Raw genomic sequence first — 19,889 nt, 5'->3', positions numbered from 1 at the left:
CAGCTAGGCCCTCACTCAGCTTGGGCCACACTCAGCAAGGCCCACACTCAGCTAGGCCCACACTCAGCTCACTCAGCTAGGCCCACACTCAGCTTGGGCCACACTCAGCTAGGCCCACACTCAGCTTGGGCCACACTCAGCAAGGCCCACAATCAGCTACGCCCACACTCAGACACACAGACACACAGGGACCGAACATTACCTACCAACAAATAACATCTGCAACTTTTAAAGGATCATGATTTGAAGGGATTAAAAATGTATGCACCATAAGTAATTTATATTTATTTCATTTTTAAGTGCGCTCTTTTTTATGGCTTTTGCTTGCACCTCATTGACAACAGTCCTCAGTAGTGCAATATATGCAAATGCAAATCTTTTTACTTAACATTTTCATTTACTTACATTTGGTGGAAAATATCCTAACGGTGTTTAAAGGCGTTCTTCATGCCTTTCTCCTTTTCTCATGGCAATGGTCCCATTTTCTGGGATTCCTATATTTCGTCTTACATATTAAATACAAGTTGAACATAGTTAATTGTGGGAAAGTTAAATTAGTTAACTAACAGGTATAAAAGAAAACCAGCTCCCCTACTGGCTTCGAGGGCCAAATGTGAGCGTCACTGTCATAAAGAAATTGTTTGACAAAGCATTTTGCGGAACGTTGCACCAGTTTACTTGATAAGGGCTAGATGTTGAAACTAGAATTAATTCATTGATTTGTACTTTCTTTCTGTTGAGAAAATCTCTCAAAAAGGGAAAAGGAATTTTTGAGGGGCTGTGTTCATACAGATTGCACAAATTCACAATCAGGTACACTCATAATGCCATCCAATATCACATTTTATTATTGAGCCATAGGTTTCGGGACAAACAAAACATATTGCAATACCAGATGCCTCTACATCACTACCCACAGATTTTTGAAAATACAAATAAAACCCCTAATATTCCTTTAAGCATTCAAACCCTACATCTTCATATGAAGGACCCCTGGGGCTGACTATGACCACACATAATTATGGCCAGCTAATTTTAGTATTGGTGCACATTTCATATCCATTGAAACAATCCCTTTAATTTTGTTAGTGGCAATACCTGGTAAAGGAAAATAAGCACTGGCACTTGTAGTCTAATCGGGCTTGACAAATGTACTTCTTTTAAAAAATCTTCACAATATATTCAGTAACAATAAAGGAGCAACATGCTAGATTACATACTTAATTTTGTGTACAGAAAGAACCCAAAAACAAAAAAAAACTAAACTAAATCAGACTTTTGAAGTACTGTACTGTAAAGGCTTACAACAGTGAATTTGTTTTATTTATTTATTTATTTTGAGGAGACAGTTGTTTTGTGGGGAAGGGACACTGTGACACGCATCCGGGACGTTAGGCAAAAGAGGGACGGAAGAGTGAAGACACATACAGGCGTGACATCGCTGTACTCCCAAGGCTCTTCAGTTCTCCCTCAGTCGACTCTTCTTTCCTGCCAATAGCAAGCCAGAGTTGGGTCAGACTCAAGGACAAACAGCCAATTGCAAGCCAGAGTTGGGTCAGACTCAAGGACAAACAGCCAATAGCAAGCCAGGTTAGGTCAGACTCAAAAATAACCACAAAACAGTGAACATTGCCTAAAGTAAGCCTTACAGAACAGAGAGGACTGAGTTGGAAAAAAAAGAAAGACTATAAAAATTTTCTAAAACAATTACATTATTCATGACAAGAAACACTACGTTTTTAAGCCAATTTTATTCAGTTGAGATGTTAAATGAGCTTTTTATTCTAAAAGCCACAGACTTCTTACGCCCACCACTGGAGGATGTGGTACTAGTCTTTTTGAGATGATGCAGGTTCCATCCAAGTATCATGCTGATTTACTTTTGAACCAAACAGCCATGAACCAGTTTATCAGGATCAGAAGTGAACTTGTATTTTCAGAATGGACAGGTTGTGTCCATTCTGCCCACACCGCCATGCTGCTGCCAGATATGCAGTAGATACTACAAGCATTGTTCCTCATGATTAATTTTCCTGTTGAACTCAATGGAAAAAATATTCAGGAGAAACAATGCTTGTAGTACCTACTGCATATCTGGCAGCAGCATTGTGATTTGAGGCTCATTTGATACCTTGGACCCTTGATGACTTAAAGCCATTTAGCCAACAAATGTGTTCCATATTGTCTGAATCTAGTCCCACCCCCCAATTCCCATAAAGATACATATCCCATAAAGAGCTTTTGTATCGCTTGAGGACAACATGACAATAAGATATCCAAACTCTGATAATGTTGATAGGTCATGGATATCAGGAAGTCATGGCATGCAAAGGATATGCAACCAAATACAAAACATGACTCTTTTATTTGACATTATGTTAATCTGTCTAAAACACTGAAATAGGTGGACTATGTATAAAAAGTGCTGTAATTACTACATGGTGGAACCAAAATGTATAAGAATACCCTTTAATAACAGCGCTGAGTGTGCTTTGACCCTGTGTAAAAATAAAATATTATCAGAAAAAGCCAGAAAAATGCAGGTGGTTTTAATGTTGAGGATGATCGGTGTATGTCCACTACAGGGCAGCGGCTTTGCTGGGCTCTGAGGCCATTTACTGGTTTGATCTCAGTCATTGGAGTGGAGAATGAACACTGATCACTTTCTGAATGCACTGAACATGGCTCTCAGCTAAAAGGAGAATTAACACTGAACACTTTCTGACTGCACTGAACATGGCTTTCAGCTAAAAGGAAAATGAACACTGAACACTTCTGACTGCACTGAACATGGCTTTCAGCTAAAAGGTGAATGGAAACTGAACACTTTCTGAATGCACTGAACATGGCTTTCAGCTAAAAGGAGAATGAACACTGAACACTTTCTGACAGCACTGAACATGGCTCTCAGCTATATTCATTTAATTTTTTTAATTGCTTTAATTGAATTAATATAATAGTATTTATACTGCTTTAATTGTATTAAGTCAATTGTATTGCCACTTTTTCAGTAACTTTAATTGTATCAATTGTATCAATTGCATTAATTGTATTACAAATTGCATTACCAATGTTTGATTAACACAATTTAATTTCTTTAATTGTCTTAATTTAATTGTACTAATAGTGTATAATAGCTTCCATTGTGCTTATTTACTTGTATTAGCACTAATAAGCTTTAATTGAACTATTTGACTGACCTTTGGTCTTTGTCTTGGTCTTTGTAGCGCAAGGCTTGGACACGGTGACGCTAGGCTTGCATTCTGCACCGTACAGCGCTTTCTTCAGGGTTCCGGTCCGGGTCCTGGTGCTGGTAGCACTGTCACACCCCCTCCAGCTGCCAAACTTGTACTTGCAGTCAGCTGAAAGGACAAAGCACAGCTGCTCACTCCACTGACCCCGCCCATCCTCTCCACCAATGAAAACCCATGCAGACTCTTTACAGACACCTACCAAGCAATATTTTGCCGAGCACATTTTTTTTCAATGAACTCCTTCAGTAAAAGATGCAAGACATCCAGGAGCTGATTCAACTGATGGCCTGAAGAAATTTCAAACCCAGTAGTGATCAAACCCAGTAGTGATCAAACCCAGTAGTGATCAATTTGTATGGCTGGTATGCCAAGAGGAAATGCTTTAAAAAACTCAATCAGCAAGAACGTTTTAACAAGACATGCTCATGTGTGTTTGCCTAGGAGTCAGGCTTTTGCAGGATAAGCCCACGTGTGTTTGTCTGTATGTAAGAGTCAGGCTTTTGCAGGATAAGCTCATGTGTGTTTGTCTGTATGTAAGAGTCAGGCTTTTGCAGGATAAGCTCATGTGTGTTTGCCTGTATGTAAGAGTCAGGCTTTAGCTGGATAAGCTCATGTGTGTTTGCCTGTATAAAGAGCAAGGCAGGTCTCTTACCGCCAAACTCCTTCTTCCAGTTGCAGGGCACTCTGCACATGAGGGTCTTGGTGTGGCCATTGCAGGTCCCATTCTGGACACCGGCCCCACAGTCCCCTCTGCTGGTTTGGCCATTGCAGGTCCCATTCCGGACACCGGCCCCACAGTCCCCTTTGTTGGGCACACAGCTGCCATAGCGCCAGTCCGTGCAGCCAGAGGCGCCTTTGCTGCCCTTTACTTTCACTGTCAGAGTAAAACAGAGTATTACAGGGGCCCACAACTAAACAACATACACATTACAGGGGCCCTCAATTAAACAACATACACATTACAGGGGCCCTCAACTAAACAGCATACACATTACAGGGGCCCTCAACTCAACAACATACACATTACAGGGGCCCTCAACTAAACAGCATACACATTACAGGGGCCCTCAACTCAACAACATACACATTAAAGGAGCCCTCAACTAAACAACATACACATTACAGGGGCCCTCAACTAAACAGCATACACATTACAGGGGCCCTCACTAAACATAACAAAGGCCCACTCAAACAACATTACAGGGGCCCTCAACTAAACAGCATACACATTACAGGGGCCCTCAACTCAACAACATACACATTAAAGGAGCCCTCAACTAAACAACATACACATTACAGGGGCCCTCAACTAAACAGCATACACATTACAGGGGCCCTCAACTCAACAACAAACACATTACAGGGGACGTCAACTCAACTACATACACATTACAGGGGAGCTCACCTAAACAACACTTACATTGCATTTATACAACTTATATAGAAGGCTTTACTTCAACATTTGATCTGGGAAACATTTAACTTGTGCTTCAGGGCTTGTCCTCTAGGTGTCTCTGTGGCAGTCTAATAGGAATATTCAGTGGCAAGCAGTCAAAGGAAAACAAAAATTATTAGGTGCTAGTCACAAGGTGAAGTACCTCTATGATTACCACTATGTGCCTTGTTTGCGTGTATGCATGTACTAGTTAGTTTTTTTTCTTCACTCCACCAAACATTTCTCCTTTGTCCTCTCCCTGGCACACCCACTTCCTGTCTCCTAGTGGTGTCAAAAGGTATAGCTATCAAGAGATAGGGGAGAGTTTACAGGCCCTGCTAATTGATGGAACCCTGTTCATTCTGTGGGTTACAACACACCAACCACATAACAACCATAACATAACTACAAAGAAATGTACAGTTCCTCAGTTTACAAACATCCAAAACAGTAAAAAATGTTGGCCAGTGAAACACAGCTAGAATATTAAAGCAAATATGAATTAAATCAATATGCAACCCAAGCAGCTATGATTCATAACCTTCATGAGACAGACTTTAGCAGTAGTTGTCGAATCCGCCCAAACCGATGAGCACTAATGCAGGGGAGCTTGATCACAAGGTCTCCCTGCTCCTGACCCAAATACATGTGAGGAGAAGCGCAATCCTCCAGTGCATATAGAATGTGCATATGGATGGGGAAATCTAATCAAGGCCACTCAGATTTCTAAAGACACAGTGTGCATTTGTAGCCGGAAATGAGCAGAGATGCACAGGCAGCCCTCAGCCTGCTCATGAACTGTTTTACCTTTCTTGCCCTTGGCAGCCTCAGCGGTGGCCATCATCAAGCCCACCACGAGGACCACGGTCACTGAGAACAGAACCCGCATCCTGGAAAAGAGAAAAAAACCAACTTACACAAGAGCCCCACACTGGCACCCCAACTTACACAAGAGCCCCACAATGGCATCTAAACATACAGAACTGCCCCACAATGGCATCTAAACTTACACAACTGCCCCACAATGGCATCTAAACTTACACAACTGCCCCACAATGGCACCCCAACAAATTCCCATCTGCAATATAATATATTATCTAATACTGGAAGATCGGAGGGAGGGAGAACACAAAAATGAGTTTCTGGGTCATGGAGGAGACAAGGTGGTAGTGGAGGAAAAAAGGGTGCACCCAGAGGAGGTGTGGGGGTGTGGCCTGCGGTGTGATATAAAGGAGGTTCATCTTAGGTTAAAATTCGTCCTCACCATACTCACATTAAATAATTCCCTAACATCTATCTAGGGACTTAAAATTCAAGAGAAGAAGCCCGTCCTCCCAGTTATGTAAATGCAGTCGCCAATCCATTCACTGACCATTGCTTGGAAACGCAACATAACTAAAGCACTGCAGGTACATGAACTTACGCCATATTATGACCTTAATAGAAATCACATTCATATACAGATGGGGGGCAAATTAAAGGAAAAACCATCATTAAGTGTCTTAGTAAAATGTTAGGCCACCACAAGCCGCCAGAACACCTTCAATGCACCTTGGCATAGATTCTACAAGTCACTGGAACTCTACTGGAGGGATGGAACACCGTTATTCCAAAATATAGGCTAGCCTCATTTGGTTTTTGTGATGTGGTGGAAACGCTGTCAACGTGTCCAAAATCTCCATAGTGTCAGAATTTGACTGCGAAGCAACATGATCAAGTATTTTCATACTCATCAAACCATTCAGTGACCCCTCATGCCCTGTGGATGGGGGCACTGTCATCCTGGAATATACCACTCCCATTAAAAAATGTTTCCTCATAGGATAAAGGTCATCACTAAGAATAACTTTGTGTTGCAGTGACCCTTCCCTCTAAGAGGACAAGTGGACAAAACCCCCCACAGCATATCAGAGCCATCAGACCCCCTCACTTTAGAGGTCAAGCATACAGGCCTGTACCATTCTCTTGGTGTATGCCACACATGCACTCACCCACTTGTTTTTTTACATTTTACATCTGTCATGGTAATGAGGGGTTTATGCACTGCAACCCTACTATAATATCCCTTTCTATGTAGTTGTCGCTGGACTATTCATGCTGACACAGTCTGATCATGTCCTGCATTGACATTCTCAGTCATCTGAGGAAGTTTGTCTTCTGTTTTTCCTTACATATCGCACAAATGCACCAGCATCACGTTCAGTGGATTTGCACTTTCGACCACAATTTACTGATGTCTTTCCCATAGATCTAAATGTAGATGCCACTTTAGTCACTGGTTCTATTGAAACACTAGTCAGTTGAGAGGTCTTTGTGACTGAAGCTCCTGCCATCTTGCTCATAAATCAAGGTCAATTGGGCCTGCTCAGCATTTTTATAGGCTACATGCCACAGAGCATGATAGAATGTCAGGGTTTCCCCCAGAAAAGTTGTTAGGCCCGGTGGCAGGTATCTTTTGACAGGGCCCAGTGGCCCGGCGCAGGCCGGCGGCCAAGTGTCCTTTTCGATGGGGGCCCGGCGCGGGCCAGCGGCAGACTGATGGCAGCATTAAGGTAGGGCCCTATAGTTTCTGTGATAGCAGAATCACAGACGCAATCACGGAATTGAGAATTTAAAAAGCTATAACACAGATTCCATAGGGCCCTACATTAAGTCAGTGCTAAAAGCTGACTGGAGATTTGAAAATATTACTACGTAATGTGAATGTTGTTATAAATAAGTCATTTATTCAACACACATTTTTAAAAATCAACAACTATTTACAGCATAGCAGAGTCTTACAAAGAATCTGACAACAATGTACAGTCTTGGAATGCTGTGGTTTCAACAACAACAAAATAACTTAAATTAAATTTAAATAAATAATATCAAAGTTTGCACTCTACAAAAAACTTGAAAAAAGTCCTGATTGGTTACTGATTCTTACAGCCTTGGAATGCTGGGCACATTTCAACAACAACAAAATAAATTAAATTAAAATAAATAATATCAAGGTTTTTGCACTCTACAAAAACTTGTATTCAAGTTATATATATATAGTCTAATTTTGCCACTGTGTTAACACATTTTTACGGTTGCTGGTCAGGCACTCTTCACCATAAGAAGAAATTTTAGGATTTTTCCGATATTACTTGTGTCGAAAGTGCTGCAATGGAAACAACGATGGAGCCACATCTGTCCAAAATGTAAACAAGTCAGGCAGTTTTCACGGTCAGGGAAGAATTTATGACAACGTTGTCGTGCACATCAATGTCATCAAGCTAACGTTATTAATAAAGTTGAAGTGAAGTTGTTATTTAGATGGCTATTGAATAAGTCATGTAATGTTACAATATATCGAATGTTACATTCATGCTACTGTTTTAACGTTACCCACACACTGCTTAAGTTAATATAAAAAGAATGTACTTACCGACGAGATGAAGTGATGACGCAGTTTGTAACGAGGTTAGTTAGCCTACTAAATAATAAATGGTGGCTTGCTAGGTAACTTTAGCTTGTGTTAGTTGGAAGCGTCAAGTGTTGAACGTCACTCTACGCACAATGAGGGTAAAGAACACTGATCTCAGACCTGCTTTCCTACAGTGCGTTCACGTTTTAACCAACAGATGTCACTGGTGAGCTTTCCAACTGAGCCGCCCCAATGTAACTGTAGTTTAAAAAAAATCTTAAAAATACATTTTAAAAAATAATAATTAATTCCTGGAAGCTTAGGCCCAGCGGGGCGTCAACTTCGGCCCGGCCGGCCGCCGGTCTTTCAATACACTGGCGGAAACCCTGGGTGTTAAATGATTAATTGTATCATGCCACACACCAGTATGAAAGCATCTGCATTCATTATGTTTATCCACTCATTTATTTAGGGTTTTCCTTTAATTTGTCACTTGTCTGTATCTGTCCTTTACAAATAAATCTGTTTGAGCATGTTGGAACAGTCATAAAGCAAACCCAAGATGGATTTCTGACATGCAGCTGCAGTGTAAAGATGTTGCATAGGATGCTTCATGCGGTCTTCATTGTGTGTGTTCATTCAAGGCCCCATGAGGCGCTCACCTCAGTAAATCCACCCAGCCTGCGGGCCATTAACCCAAAGCACCCTGGGATAGGCTGGACCCTAACCGTGTATTGGAGCCACTCCTTCGCGAGGTTTGAAATTCACAGAAAGGAACTGTAGAATGGACTTTTCATGTGCTAATCTATTTGAATAACTCCGTACGAAAAGTTAAGAGTATGTTGCTTCAGGTGTGATGTCTGGCACTTGGCTGACGCAAGATATGACAATATCCTGAGAACTAACTGCCTTACCATGCAGAAAAATGTTCATATGCAAATTTCAACCGTGAAGGATATTTCAAATGGAAATTAAAAAAACGTACAGCACCTCTGTTTTGCCATGAGGCAAAATAATTTTTATAGAACTGCAGCCCTCAGGATAAGTGAAGGAATGAGACACAGCAGCAGAGCTTAAATAATGCAGCCCTTACAATAAGGAAGCACATCTGTGCAAGACTGCTGGACAGGGAAGCCTGCACACTTCTGCTCCCAAAGCAGACACACGTCTGTGCAAGACTGCTGGACAGGGAAGCCTGCACACTTCTGCTCCCAAAGCAGACACACGTCTGTGCAAGGCTGCTGGACAGGGAAGCCTGCACACTTCTGCTCCCAAAGCAGACACACGTCTGTGCAAGGCTGCTGGACAGGGAAGCCTGCACACTTCTGCTCCCAAAGCAGACACACGTCTGTGCAAGGCTGCTGGACAGGGAAGTCTGCACACTTCTGCTCCCAAAGCAGACACACGTCTGTGCAAGGCTGCTGGACAGGGAAGTCTGTGGACTCTAGTACTCCAGTGGGGCTAACAGCTGCTTCTCTAAACTGAGATTATCCAGCTGGAGCTGGGTCCAGCAGGGCCTGCCCTCCACCTACAATACAACACAAAAACATCCCCACCACCAGCACTGCAGGGAGATGGCTTTCTCCAGTTTACACACACACGTGCACACACACACACACACACACGTGCTATGAGCAACTAATGCACGGTACCTTCACCCCGTACCTGCTACGGCTAAAGTGCGTGTAAGCGTGTACACGTGCGTGTAGGTACGCGTTGCCAGTGGAGTGTAGCACAGTGGGTAAGGAACTGGACTTGTAACCGAAAGATCGCAGGTTCGATTCCCGGGTAAGGACACTGCCGTTGTACCCTTGAGCAAGGTACTTAACCGAAATTGCTTCAGTATATATCCAGCTGTATAAATGGATACAATGTAAAATGCTATGTAAAAAAGTTGTGTAAGTCACTCTGGATAAGAGCGTCTGCTAAATGCCTGTAATGTAATGTAATGGAGTGCATGTACATTTTGTGTGCAGCAACAATCGCCACCACGCGTGCACATGTAAACTCAGCAGGTTAAATCAGGAGATTGCTGGTTTAAAACTAGCTGGACTCGCATCCAAATTCAAGTTAAACAATTAGATAAAGAAGGCAGAATGTCCTAATCATTGTACCTGCACGCTGAAGAAGGCAACATGCCGAAACATTTGTGCATGTTTCTGCATTGAAGAAAACCATTTTTAAGTCATTTTAAGTCATCGCCATTTTTTCAGTGCGAACCAATTTCTTTTCAACTGATGATATTTCACTGGTTTCAACGCACCAAACAAATTAAAACGGGTGAGCGCGGTGATTTCTCTTGTTGTAAACTGATTTCATTAGTATAGTCTTATAAACTGTGGGTCTGCGCGGTGTTCTTTAGATTGTGAAATTAGGCTACATTGTGAAATTCTCCGATGACACCGCCATTCTTGGTTTATTACATAAAGATCAACACATCACTTTACCACTCTGAAATCGAACAGTTTGTGGATCCAAAGTCCGCGGGACAAATCTTATATTATCTTATCTTGGTTGGCAGTAACACCAGACTAGGAAAGCGACTGAAGACCTGCCAACTCACTTTCTTTTATTCTTTCAGCTGGGTGAAACTGTTATACACTTGAAAGATATATGTATCAACAACCTGCTTAAGATATGTAGGCTATTGGTATAATTCTTAGTACTTGTAGTTGTTTATGTTTAGTAGTGCCGAATGATATTGTTGATAGCAGATTAACCAGATTAGATGGCATACAGTAGGCTAGTATGTTGCCAAACATCAACGCCCAGGCAAGCGTGAATATGAGCCTGCTAGTGGGGGGTGCTGTTGCAGCAAATTCTTGCAGTCAAAATAATATCTAGCTACTACCTACTTTTAATGCAAAAATATTAAACACCATGCTTTTAAGATCTACAAGTCCTGTTGTTTTTTTCAAACACAAAAAAACACAACCAAATTAGTTTCAACTTTGGTCCAGCTCAAGCCAAAGCAGAGGAACAGGTTGAACACTGAGCACGATCTGAGAGAGTAGCTCTGTCTACCATCACCCCAGACTTTGGAACTCTTATCAGGAATAGGCCTAAAAGCACATCCCCAACCATCTCATTAGCTTCCCCAAATGCCTAAAAAACAGCCCGTTTAGTAGGCGTACTCGGAGAGATCATCATATATGTATAAACAGTTATGTTCATTTTATTCATATTCACCGGGATCAGCATACACGTTCATACTCGTCTGTTTATTAACGTTAACCACTTACCAGGATCAGTTTGCCGTTGCTTGAGTAATGTGCTCTGAATGCAGGGATGAAAATATTTGTTTATGTTAGAAAAAGGTCATGATGACATTGTGTATGTGTGTTTACTAGCCCATTTTTGAGAAATAAATTTGCTTGGTTTAAATTCTATAAAAGTGGGTTGCGACTTAACGACCATGGGAAAATGTGGGTCCCAAAGCCAGACCAGTTGAGAACCACTGAATTATAGGAGATGTCATAAGAACAAAGTTGGTCTTTATTGCAGCATAAAACGCAAAAGATGTCAAATGGCAATGGCAAAAAAAGTTTAAAAAAAATCACAGCAGCCAAACCATTCAAAATGCATAACATAACATAGCATAAGGTAAGACGAGAACAGGCCATTTAGCCCAACAATGCTCATCTATTCCTACCATTATAGCATTCAGGTCTCCCCAAACTGCTGGGCAGAGCAAATGGCTGTGTTTTAATCACTGTGGACTTGTGAATTGCAATGATTATATCTCTGTGTTGTTGTTTTTATGTGATATGGACCTATGTGTCTGAAATAAAGTTTATCTATCTATAAGGTGCCTGTCAAAAAAATATGAAAAAAAGATGATTAAAAACATGAATTTAATTAATTCAAAATTCACTAGCAATTGGAAAATGGCAGGATTCGATCCAGCGACCTCTTGAGTTAAAAGCAGGTTACTAACCCGCTGAACTATTCCACCTTGTCAGACCTCATTACTATTCCACCTTGTCAGACCTCACAGGAAACACATAAATAGATCAGGCGTGTTGGCGTGTAGACGTAGGCCACGCGCACATGCATGCATGTGCCCCACTTACAACGCCTACCTGCACGCCTAGTTATCTACCTATCTACGCATTCTGAAAACTTCCTGCTGTATCTCAGTGCTGGTGGTCACGAAAACCATGTCTCCACTGTGATAAAAAGAGCCTCAGTTAACCCTCTCAGCTTTAACAAATTTTAATGCCAGTTCTTCCGTAGTCTCATAAGAGGATGGATGTGTTGATTTGTTCATGTTTGGTATTTGTTTCAGTTTCTGTATCTTATCCAGGCCTGTTGACAGAACTTTCCTTTTCGAAAATTGAATCCTATTTATATTCTGTAGCTAGGATCAAAGGCCACATTCAGTAAGGAGGGCCCAGTTCCTCTATCGTTCCGCAGGAATTCTCTTTCTTTCTCCACCACGCGCTGATAAGCAGACGCCTGCATGAACGGGCTGAACTGAAAGCGGGCGGGTGAGGGATTAGCCAAGTCGCGGAAATGGCGCTTGCGTCCACACGTTTCCCCGGGCCCTTTACGCCCACCCGGCTCGTGCTTCCTCCCTGACGCAGGCGCTCCCTCTACTCAGCGCTACGCCAGCCTGATGCAGGCGCTCCCTCTACTCAGCGCTACGCCAGCCTGACGCAGGGCGCTACACCAGCCTGACGCAGGGCGCTCCCTCTACTCAGCGCTACGCCAGCCTGACGCAGGCGCTCCCTCTACTCAGCGCTACGCCAGCCTGACGCAGGGCGCTCCCTCTACTCAGCGCTACGCCAGCCTGACGCAGGCGCTCCCTCTACTCAGCGCTACCCCAGCCTGACGCAGGGCGCTCCCTCTACTCAGCGCTACGCCAGCCTGACGCAGGCGCTCCCTCTACTCAGCGCTACGCCAGCCTGACGCAGGGCGCTCCCTCTACTCAGCGCTACACCAGCCTGACGCAGGCGCTCCCTCTACTCAGCGCTACGCCAGCCTGACGCAGGCGCTCCCTTTACTCAGCGCTACGCCAGCCTGACGCAGGCGCTCCCTCTACTCAGCGCTACGCCAGCCTGACGCAGGCGCTCCCTCTACTCAGCGCTACGCCAGCCTGACGCAGGTGCTCCCTCTACTCACCGCTACGCCAGCCTGACGCAGGGCACTACGCCAGTCTGACGCAGGCGCTCCCTCTACTCAGCGCTACGCCAGCCTGACGCAGGCGCTCCCTCTACTCTGCACTACGCCAGCCTGACGCAGGGCGCTACGGAGCCATGGATCCGCCCTCCATTATGCTTTAGCCAATCAGTGTGTGTAAGTGAGTGTGTGTGTGTATATGTGTGAGTGAGAGTGTGCGTGAGTGAGTGTGAGAGTATGTGTGTGTGAGTGCAAGAGTGTTTGTGTGTGTGTGTATGTGTGAGTGAGAGTGTGTGTGTTTGTGTGTATGTGTGAGTGAGAGTGTGTGTGTTTGTGTGTGTATGTGTGAGTGCGAGTGTGTGTGTTTGTGTGTGTGTGAGTGAGAGTGTGTGTGTTTGTGTGTATGTGTGTGTGAGTGCAAGAGTGTGTGTGAGTGAGAGTGTGTGTGTTTGTGTGTGTATGTGTGTGTGAGAGTGTGTGTGTGTTTGTGTGTATGTGTGTGTGAGAGTGTGTGTGTTTGTGTGTGTATGTGTGAGTGAGAGTGTGTGTGTTTGTGTGTGCATGTGTGAGTGAGAGTGTGTGTGTTTGTGTGTGTATGTGTGGGTGAGAGTGTGTGTGTTTGTGTGTGTGTGTGTGTGTGAGTGAGAGTGTGTGTGTTTGTGTGTATGTGTGTGTGAGTGTGTGTGTGTTTGTGTGTATGTGTGTGAGAGAGTGTGTGTGTTTGTGTGTGTATGTGTGAGTGAGTGTGTGTGTGTATGTGTGTGTATGTGTGAGTGAGAGTGTGTGTGTTTGTGTGTATGTGTGTGTGCTGCAGTTCCAAATACCTCATTTGATATTACAAATTCAAGTAGGACCTGGACATGATCAGCCCCAAGTTTGGCACCAATAAAAACATTTTTTTTAAATACAAGTGACTTTGATGTATATTAAAATTGCAGCTAGAATGCTTTAGCATTTTTCACAAAAGCCAGAGTTTAAAGAAGTCTGAAACCCTTGCTTTGTCACTTCTTTCTATCGAAGGCTAGTGTAAACTGCAAAGCGCTTCTCTCTGTTACTAGATGGGCATGAAGGTCTTTATTGAGCTTTTAAAAAAATGTTAAACGAAGCCAGATCAAGCCCAATGCATTTTCCACAGCTCCATTAGCCTTCATCAGTGAGAGGCGGGCTAACAGACACAGCACAACAAACACGGATCAACTTCCAGGAGGTGGACCTTATTGGAAAATATTTTGTAAACCGTTAAAGAAGCCATCTTCCTTTCTTGAACAAATTTATTCAGACCATAAGCCAAGGGGCAAACTTGACATCTGTAAATGTCTAGCGAGGAGCTAACTGAACTTCCAGTTCCATTTGACAGAGCAAGAATGGAATCTGGAACTTCTCCACTAAATAGCCCATACACCCTCAATAATCCAAACTGAAAAGGCTCTTCGTCTTCACTTATAGAATGTCTGTATTTCCCATTAGCGTGAGTAACTCCAACACATTTAGGTGGGTGTAACTGTACAGCACCTCCACTCTGCCCAGTGTGGTCTAACTGTGTGGGTACTGCAAGGTCCTCACAGCACTATACTTTGTCATTTCTGAGGCCAGCACCCAGAAAAAGTATCAGTGCCAAAGCCATGATCAGCTTCTGCTTTAGCGGACAAGTGGGGACCAGCAGTACCAGTCAACCTTTCCAACAGCACCACAGGCATCAACTGCAATTCCCTGATTCAATGACTGTCTGTGACACCCTCCATCCCCCAAGATTTATCATTGGTATTTTCTCATTAAACCGAAAAGCTTTAGTTGCGATCTAAAAAATAACTTCCTCCAAATAAACTCCAGGACTGATGTGATAAAAATGTCCATTCAGTCTTTCAGATGGAAAAATTCTATGAGTATAACTGAGCCAATGTCAGCTGCCCCTATTTAGAAAACGGGGATCTTTTAAATCACAGTTAGTTCCAAACGCATATTTCACACACACAAAAAAAAATTTAAGTATAGTTTTAATAAATTCCCCTGAAATATCATTCAGTCTCCGACAGAGACAGATGAGTCTGAAGAGTGCCTGTGCTGGGGGAACACAGGTCTGTCACACAGTGCACAGCAATTTGCCGTTAACATGTCCACTCAGCGCACTGAATAGATCACACACCTGCCCTGTTTCAGAACTGCGCTTTGCCCATTTAAACTATTCCATTGCCTTGATCTGCTAAAGTGCCAGACCCTCACGGTCTGAAACTGCTCTAGACCCCCTAACGGAAGGATTATTTCCACAATGTTAGTAAGTGTGCCTTTCCGAGAACCTAACTCAAAATCCATTAAACACTACAGACAACTGGCAAAGCAGTTATTCTGCAATTAATTATACTTCACTAATTTTAAACTTCTGAATAGATTATTAAAAACTTTAAAATTTGTTGGGGCTATTCAGTATTAATGTAATGCATCATATATGTAACACAGTCAATAAAGTTTTGCTAACTGTAGCAACTGTAGCCATGCTAGATATGGCCTGCTAATGTTCTTATTTCACACGCAATTCCGTGTTTACATACCAATTCAAACTAAATGACCAGGGGGGTATTTCAGGAAGCAGGATTACTGAGTTAGCTGGATAATTTTGCAGAGTAAAACCCAGAAAAACGCTTTATCAATCCATGCTCCAGATTTTGGAGGGCTCTGAGTTTTACTCAGTCATCCAGCTAACTCAGTAATCCTGCTTCATGAAACAGGGCCTAGAACAGATAAATACCAAATTAGGAAAAACATAAAATAGCTGCACTGGTGGTACAGAGTAGCTACCATATGATTTTCCCACACGTTAAGGGGTGCACTCAGTCTAAATATTGTTATGATACTGCATAATTACTCTTACCATCTATATAAAGTAAATCATGTTGCTAAAAATGCTATTTTCAATATCTCTGACCACCTCATCTCTTCCCTTGACATTTGCTTGTAGCACTTCAGGGTGTGTCCTCAATGGTGGTGTGGATGGGGTTTACAAAAACAGAGTCTACAAGGGCCACAAAATCCTACATAATATACCTTTAAATGTAATACTCATAAATGTGTTTGACTTTTTAAGTTAGTTCAGTGTTTAGTAATAAACGAGTGCAGCTAATTTCCTTGCTGTGTTGATGAAGCATCATCTTCTGGAAGCTCCAACATGATTAATGGATAGTAACAGCCACCTGATTACAGGTGTTTACAATAAACACAGATCCGATTGGTCTGGACAGTTGGTGCTCTATAAAGGCTTATCAAGGTGCCTTTTTTCATAAATAAAAGCCTCATGCTTCATAATCTGATGAAGTGGCTGGTCTCACGTTATCACTGGAAATGTACTTCCTTTATTAATGTTAGTAAATTGCAGGAAAAACCTCCATGTGCACATTATAGGGCGTTTTAATTAACTGCTACGATTATTCCGCACGTCTGTTGCCATTATACAGACTAGGTCGTATGAATGTAACAGCGGGCTGTTTGTGGTTTAAATCGTATGCGATTGCATTAACTTTAGAACGTAATCAAAATGGTTATGGACAACTGATATGTCAGATCTGTTTGAACTCAAATTGCACATTGCTGTGCAAAATAATGTCTGAGTAAATTCACAAAATCCATAAACTATTACATTTATACCGACTCTCGCATACTGGTCTAGGGTCAGTGTGTCGTCAGTGTGTCAAGCAGATTAAATGGTCCGGAAAAAAGGTCGTTCCATTTCAGTCTGGTGAAACGCCCCGCTCTTAGATCAGAAAGATCGTAAGCATGATAACGCACAAAGATCCTTCCGAGAACCTCTTATAGTGATGACCGCAGCATGTTTGGAGAACTACTCCTTCAGAAGGGGGTTGTTGAGACATAAATCACGTCGTGCTTTCCACTCGGGAATAATGATCATCTAAAAAAAAAGAAGTGGTAACGACTCTAACGAAGTCTCAAAAATCAGCACTATCCACATGCGCAGTGACCATACCTTTATTTTGAGTAATGCAGTTAACCATAGACTGTGTGCAAGTGAAGCATTCCATCCACTCACCAAACAACAAAAAACCGATTTACTTTGGAAATGGTTCATAGTCGGTATTGTGCAGATATTAACACTAAGACTGACATCGGGATAATAGGAAAGTTCTAAATGAACCATATTCATGACCCAGAATAATCATAAAACATAATTTCTACAAGTAGCTGATAAGTAGCACTAAATGTGTATTGTACACTATCCATAAACTACTCAAGCAGCGCAAGTTTGGATCCCAAAATTATACATGTGTTAGTCTTTTCCTCAATAACCAGTGTTAAATAAAGGTGGAGTATTTATTTCGTGCAATTATATAATTTTAGTAACAGGTTTACTAAAAGGTAAAAACAAAATCTATATATTTTAGCGTATACAGCGCGTATGTAATCGAATAATAAAGCGCTCCGTTTTTGTTGTTATTTTTTCACATAAAAATCCGCGCTAAAACATCAAGGACGTTAAAAAAAATTGTAAAACTTCCCCGTATGACAAACGTGTCTCTTCCAAAAAACGATCATAAGAAGTAAAAAGTACAGTCCATTTCAACAGAAGAGCATCGTCTGTTTTTTTTTTTTTTTTGTTGTTTTTTTGTTTTTTTTTGTTTTACAAATCTACCTCCACAGGTCAGGACAAACGGCTAGTTAAATGAAATATGCTCATTTATACTTTATTTACTCATAAGCCGCATAAGTAAAGACACAGAAATAGTGTGTGTGTGTGTGTGTGTGTGTGTGCGTGTGTGCGTTTTTTTTAAACTAGATTAAATGCTGTTCTCATCATGGACTAAATAATGTTTTGGGTTTGGGTACTGAAACGCGTTAAATGCGCTTATAACTGTTTAAAATATTTAAAAAACCCAGTCCGAAGGTCTGATAGAATTAAAGTGCACCATGGTCCGTCTCGACGTTCACCAGAAGGAAGTTGCTGACATTCCGTGTAGCCTTTTTTATACTTTGTGAAGACAGCAGCATGTTTATTCTTTCACGCAAACTGTTTAGCGTTATTACAGACAGGCTTCCACGCAGTTTCACATCGAATAGCCACATCTTTGAAGTCAAGCATGCTGATTTAAAATATATATAAATCATTGTCATTTATTATAATTTACTGTATCGTAGCTTTAATTTCCTATTTTATCTGCCTACTAACTTTGGCGAGCAAAAAGCTTCCTTCAATTTACTGCCCCAACCCAGCATCCCAATATTTAAGTTACCCGATGTACTCTTATAACAGTGTTGAAAACATGGTGCCGTCTGGTACTTAGCCATATTTGTTCTTATCCAACTTACTTGGCTGATCGTATTTCTCGTGAACTGCTCTCGCTTCAAGACGCGCTGTCCCTGTTCTGACCGGCACCCCGAGACTGATTTCTCTAAACTCGTCCTCAATTCTTTGTTACTCAGAACTAGTTTGAGCTGGTCACATATGGACAACATTTAAATTAACCACCCAGTGACATCATTTGCCCACGTGATAATAACTTCCAAGCGCTACTATAAAATAAATAAACATTGTTATGAGCCCCGGAATATCAGCCTATTGTCCTGAATGTTTTTAATAATTTCATAAACTCCGAAAACTACTTTATATACCGATCTGTGTATTTAGTATTCATTGTTGTTGGAAGTACCCACATTTAGCAATGGCAGTTTTTCTAATTCCCCATCATACCTGAAACTATTGTTTTCCATCGGACTACACTGTCCTGACAAATCGGCACGAACTTGCAGAACTGACTGGTTTGCGCTATTAGTCCATAGGAGATAATGACTCTGTAGCAGCAAATAATGTAATAACTACCGTTAATGTAATAACTGCCAATAACGTAATGATTTTTCCGTTCTTAATGTAATAAAAATCGATAACGTAATAACTTGTAATAATGTAATAATGTAATGTAATGTAACTTACCAATAATGTAATAGGAGCCGATGATGTAATAATATACTTGTATCACTATGTATAAGTTTTATTTATTATCAAGTGTCAGACTTCCATAACACTTAGGCCTACCTTTACTGTTACTTCTTTCAAATAGCTGCTCAAAAACCAGGCCAATCCTGACCCCTGAATCTTAGTCCTAACTCTGAAAAAACACACCTACTCTCTCTCTCTGTCTCTAGGAATTAATTGTTTGTATAATTTGATGGTTAGACTTATCTCCAGCCCTGCCTTATACTCCTTTGCCATTTGAGTACCAAATTAAGTGGGAGCACACATGTTTGCAAACACAGACAATTACTCTTATGTTGTATAATATGAAATCTATACCTCTTTGAAGATGCTGTGTTCTCAAATAAAAAAAGACCACCACTTCTTTCCATGAAAAATATAATCTTTAATCAAGTGTATTTAAATAACTTCTTCAACCAAACTGGCACTATTATGCCTTGTGCTCAACTTTCAACCTCTTAATGTTAAATTCTAAACTGTAAAATATAGTATATATCATTACCTACAAAGATAACTTTGGTAACACATCTTTCAGTTTTATCATAATAAAGGATGGTTTACCATCCCTTTTTTAAAGAAATAAACATTCTCTTGATACACATTACATTTACAGTATCTATGCCAATTGGTCCCAGCATCATGTTTTCTCTCAGAAAACAATGTTTCATTTTTTCAACAGAACTATTTTGTTAAATATTTTTTGCCCAAACTAAT

At 41.5% G+C, this 19,889-nt stretch overlaps 1 protein-coding gene across 1 annotated transcript; it reads right to left on the bottom strand.

Annotated features, from left to right (window-relative positions):
- Positions 1 to 825: 825 nt before the first annotated feature.
- LOC135242111 (midkine-B-like) lies at positions 826 to 18,662 on the bottom strand. Its single transcript, XM_064313029.1, has 5 exons — positions 18,512 to 18,662; positions 5,497 to 5,579; positions 3,907 to 4,128; positions 3,201 to 3,362; positions 826 to 1,488 (listed from the first exon to the last, which is right to left on the bottom strand). The coding sequence occupies exons 2-5, from the start codon at positions 5,576 to 5,578 to the stop codon at positions 1,460 to 1,462; spliced, it is 495 nt and encodes a 164-aa protein (XP_064169099.1). The 5' UTR covers position 5,579; positions 18,512 to 18,662; the 3' UTR covers positions 826 to 1,459.
- Positions 18,663 to 19,889: the final 1,227 nt, after the last annotated feature.

Source organism: Anguilla rostrata, chromosome 16 (assembly GCF_018555375.3).
Source record: "Anguilla rostrata isolate EN2019 chromosome 16, ASM1855537v3, whole genome shotgun sequence".
Lineage (NCBI taxonomy): Eukaryota > Metazoa > Chordata > Actinopteri > Anguilliformes > Anguillidae > Anguilla > Anguilla rostrata.
Note: the sequence above shows the minus strand (reverse complement) of the source record. Positions and strands in the feature narration are given on the sequence as shown.

Coding starts and splice junctions, on each gene's coding strand:
- LOC135242111 (XM_064313029.1), bottom strand. CDS start 5,578: ATGCGGGTTCTGTTCTCAGTGACCGTGGTCCTCGTGGTGGGCTTGATG. Junction 4,129..5,496: donor GGCTGCCAAGGGCAAGAAAG/GTAAAACAGTTC, acceptor TTACTCTGACAG/TGAAAGTAAAGGGCAGCAAA. Junction 1,489..3,200: donor GACCAAGACAAAGACCAAAG/GTCAGTCAAATA, acceptor TGCTATTGGCAG/GAAAGAAGAGTCGACTGAGG.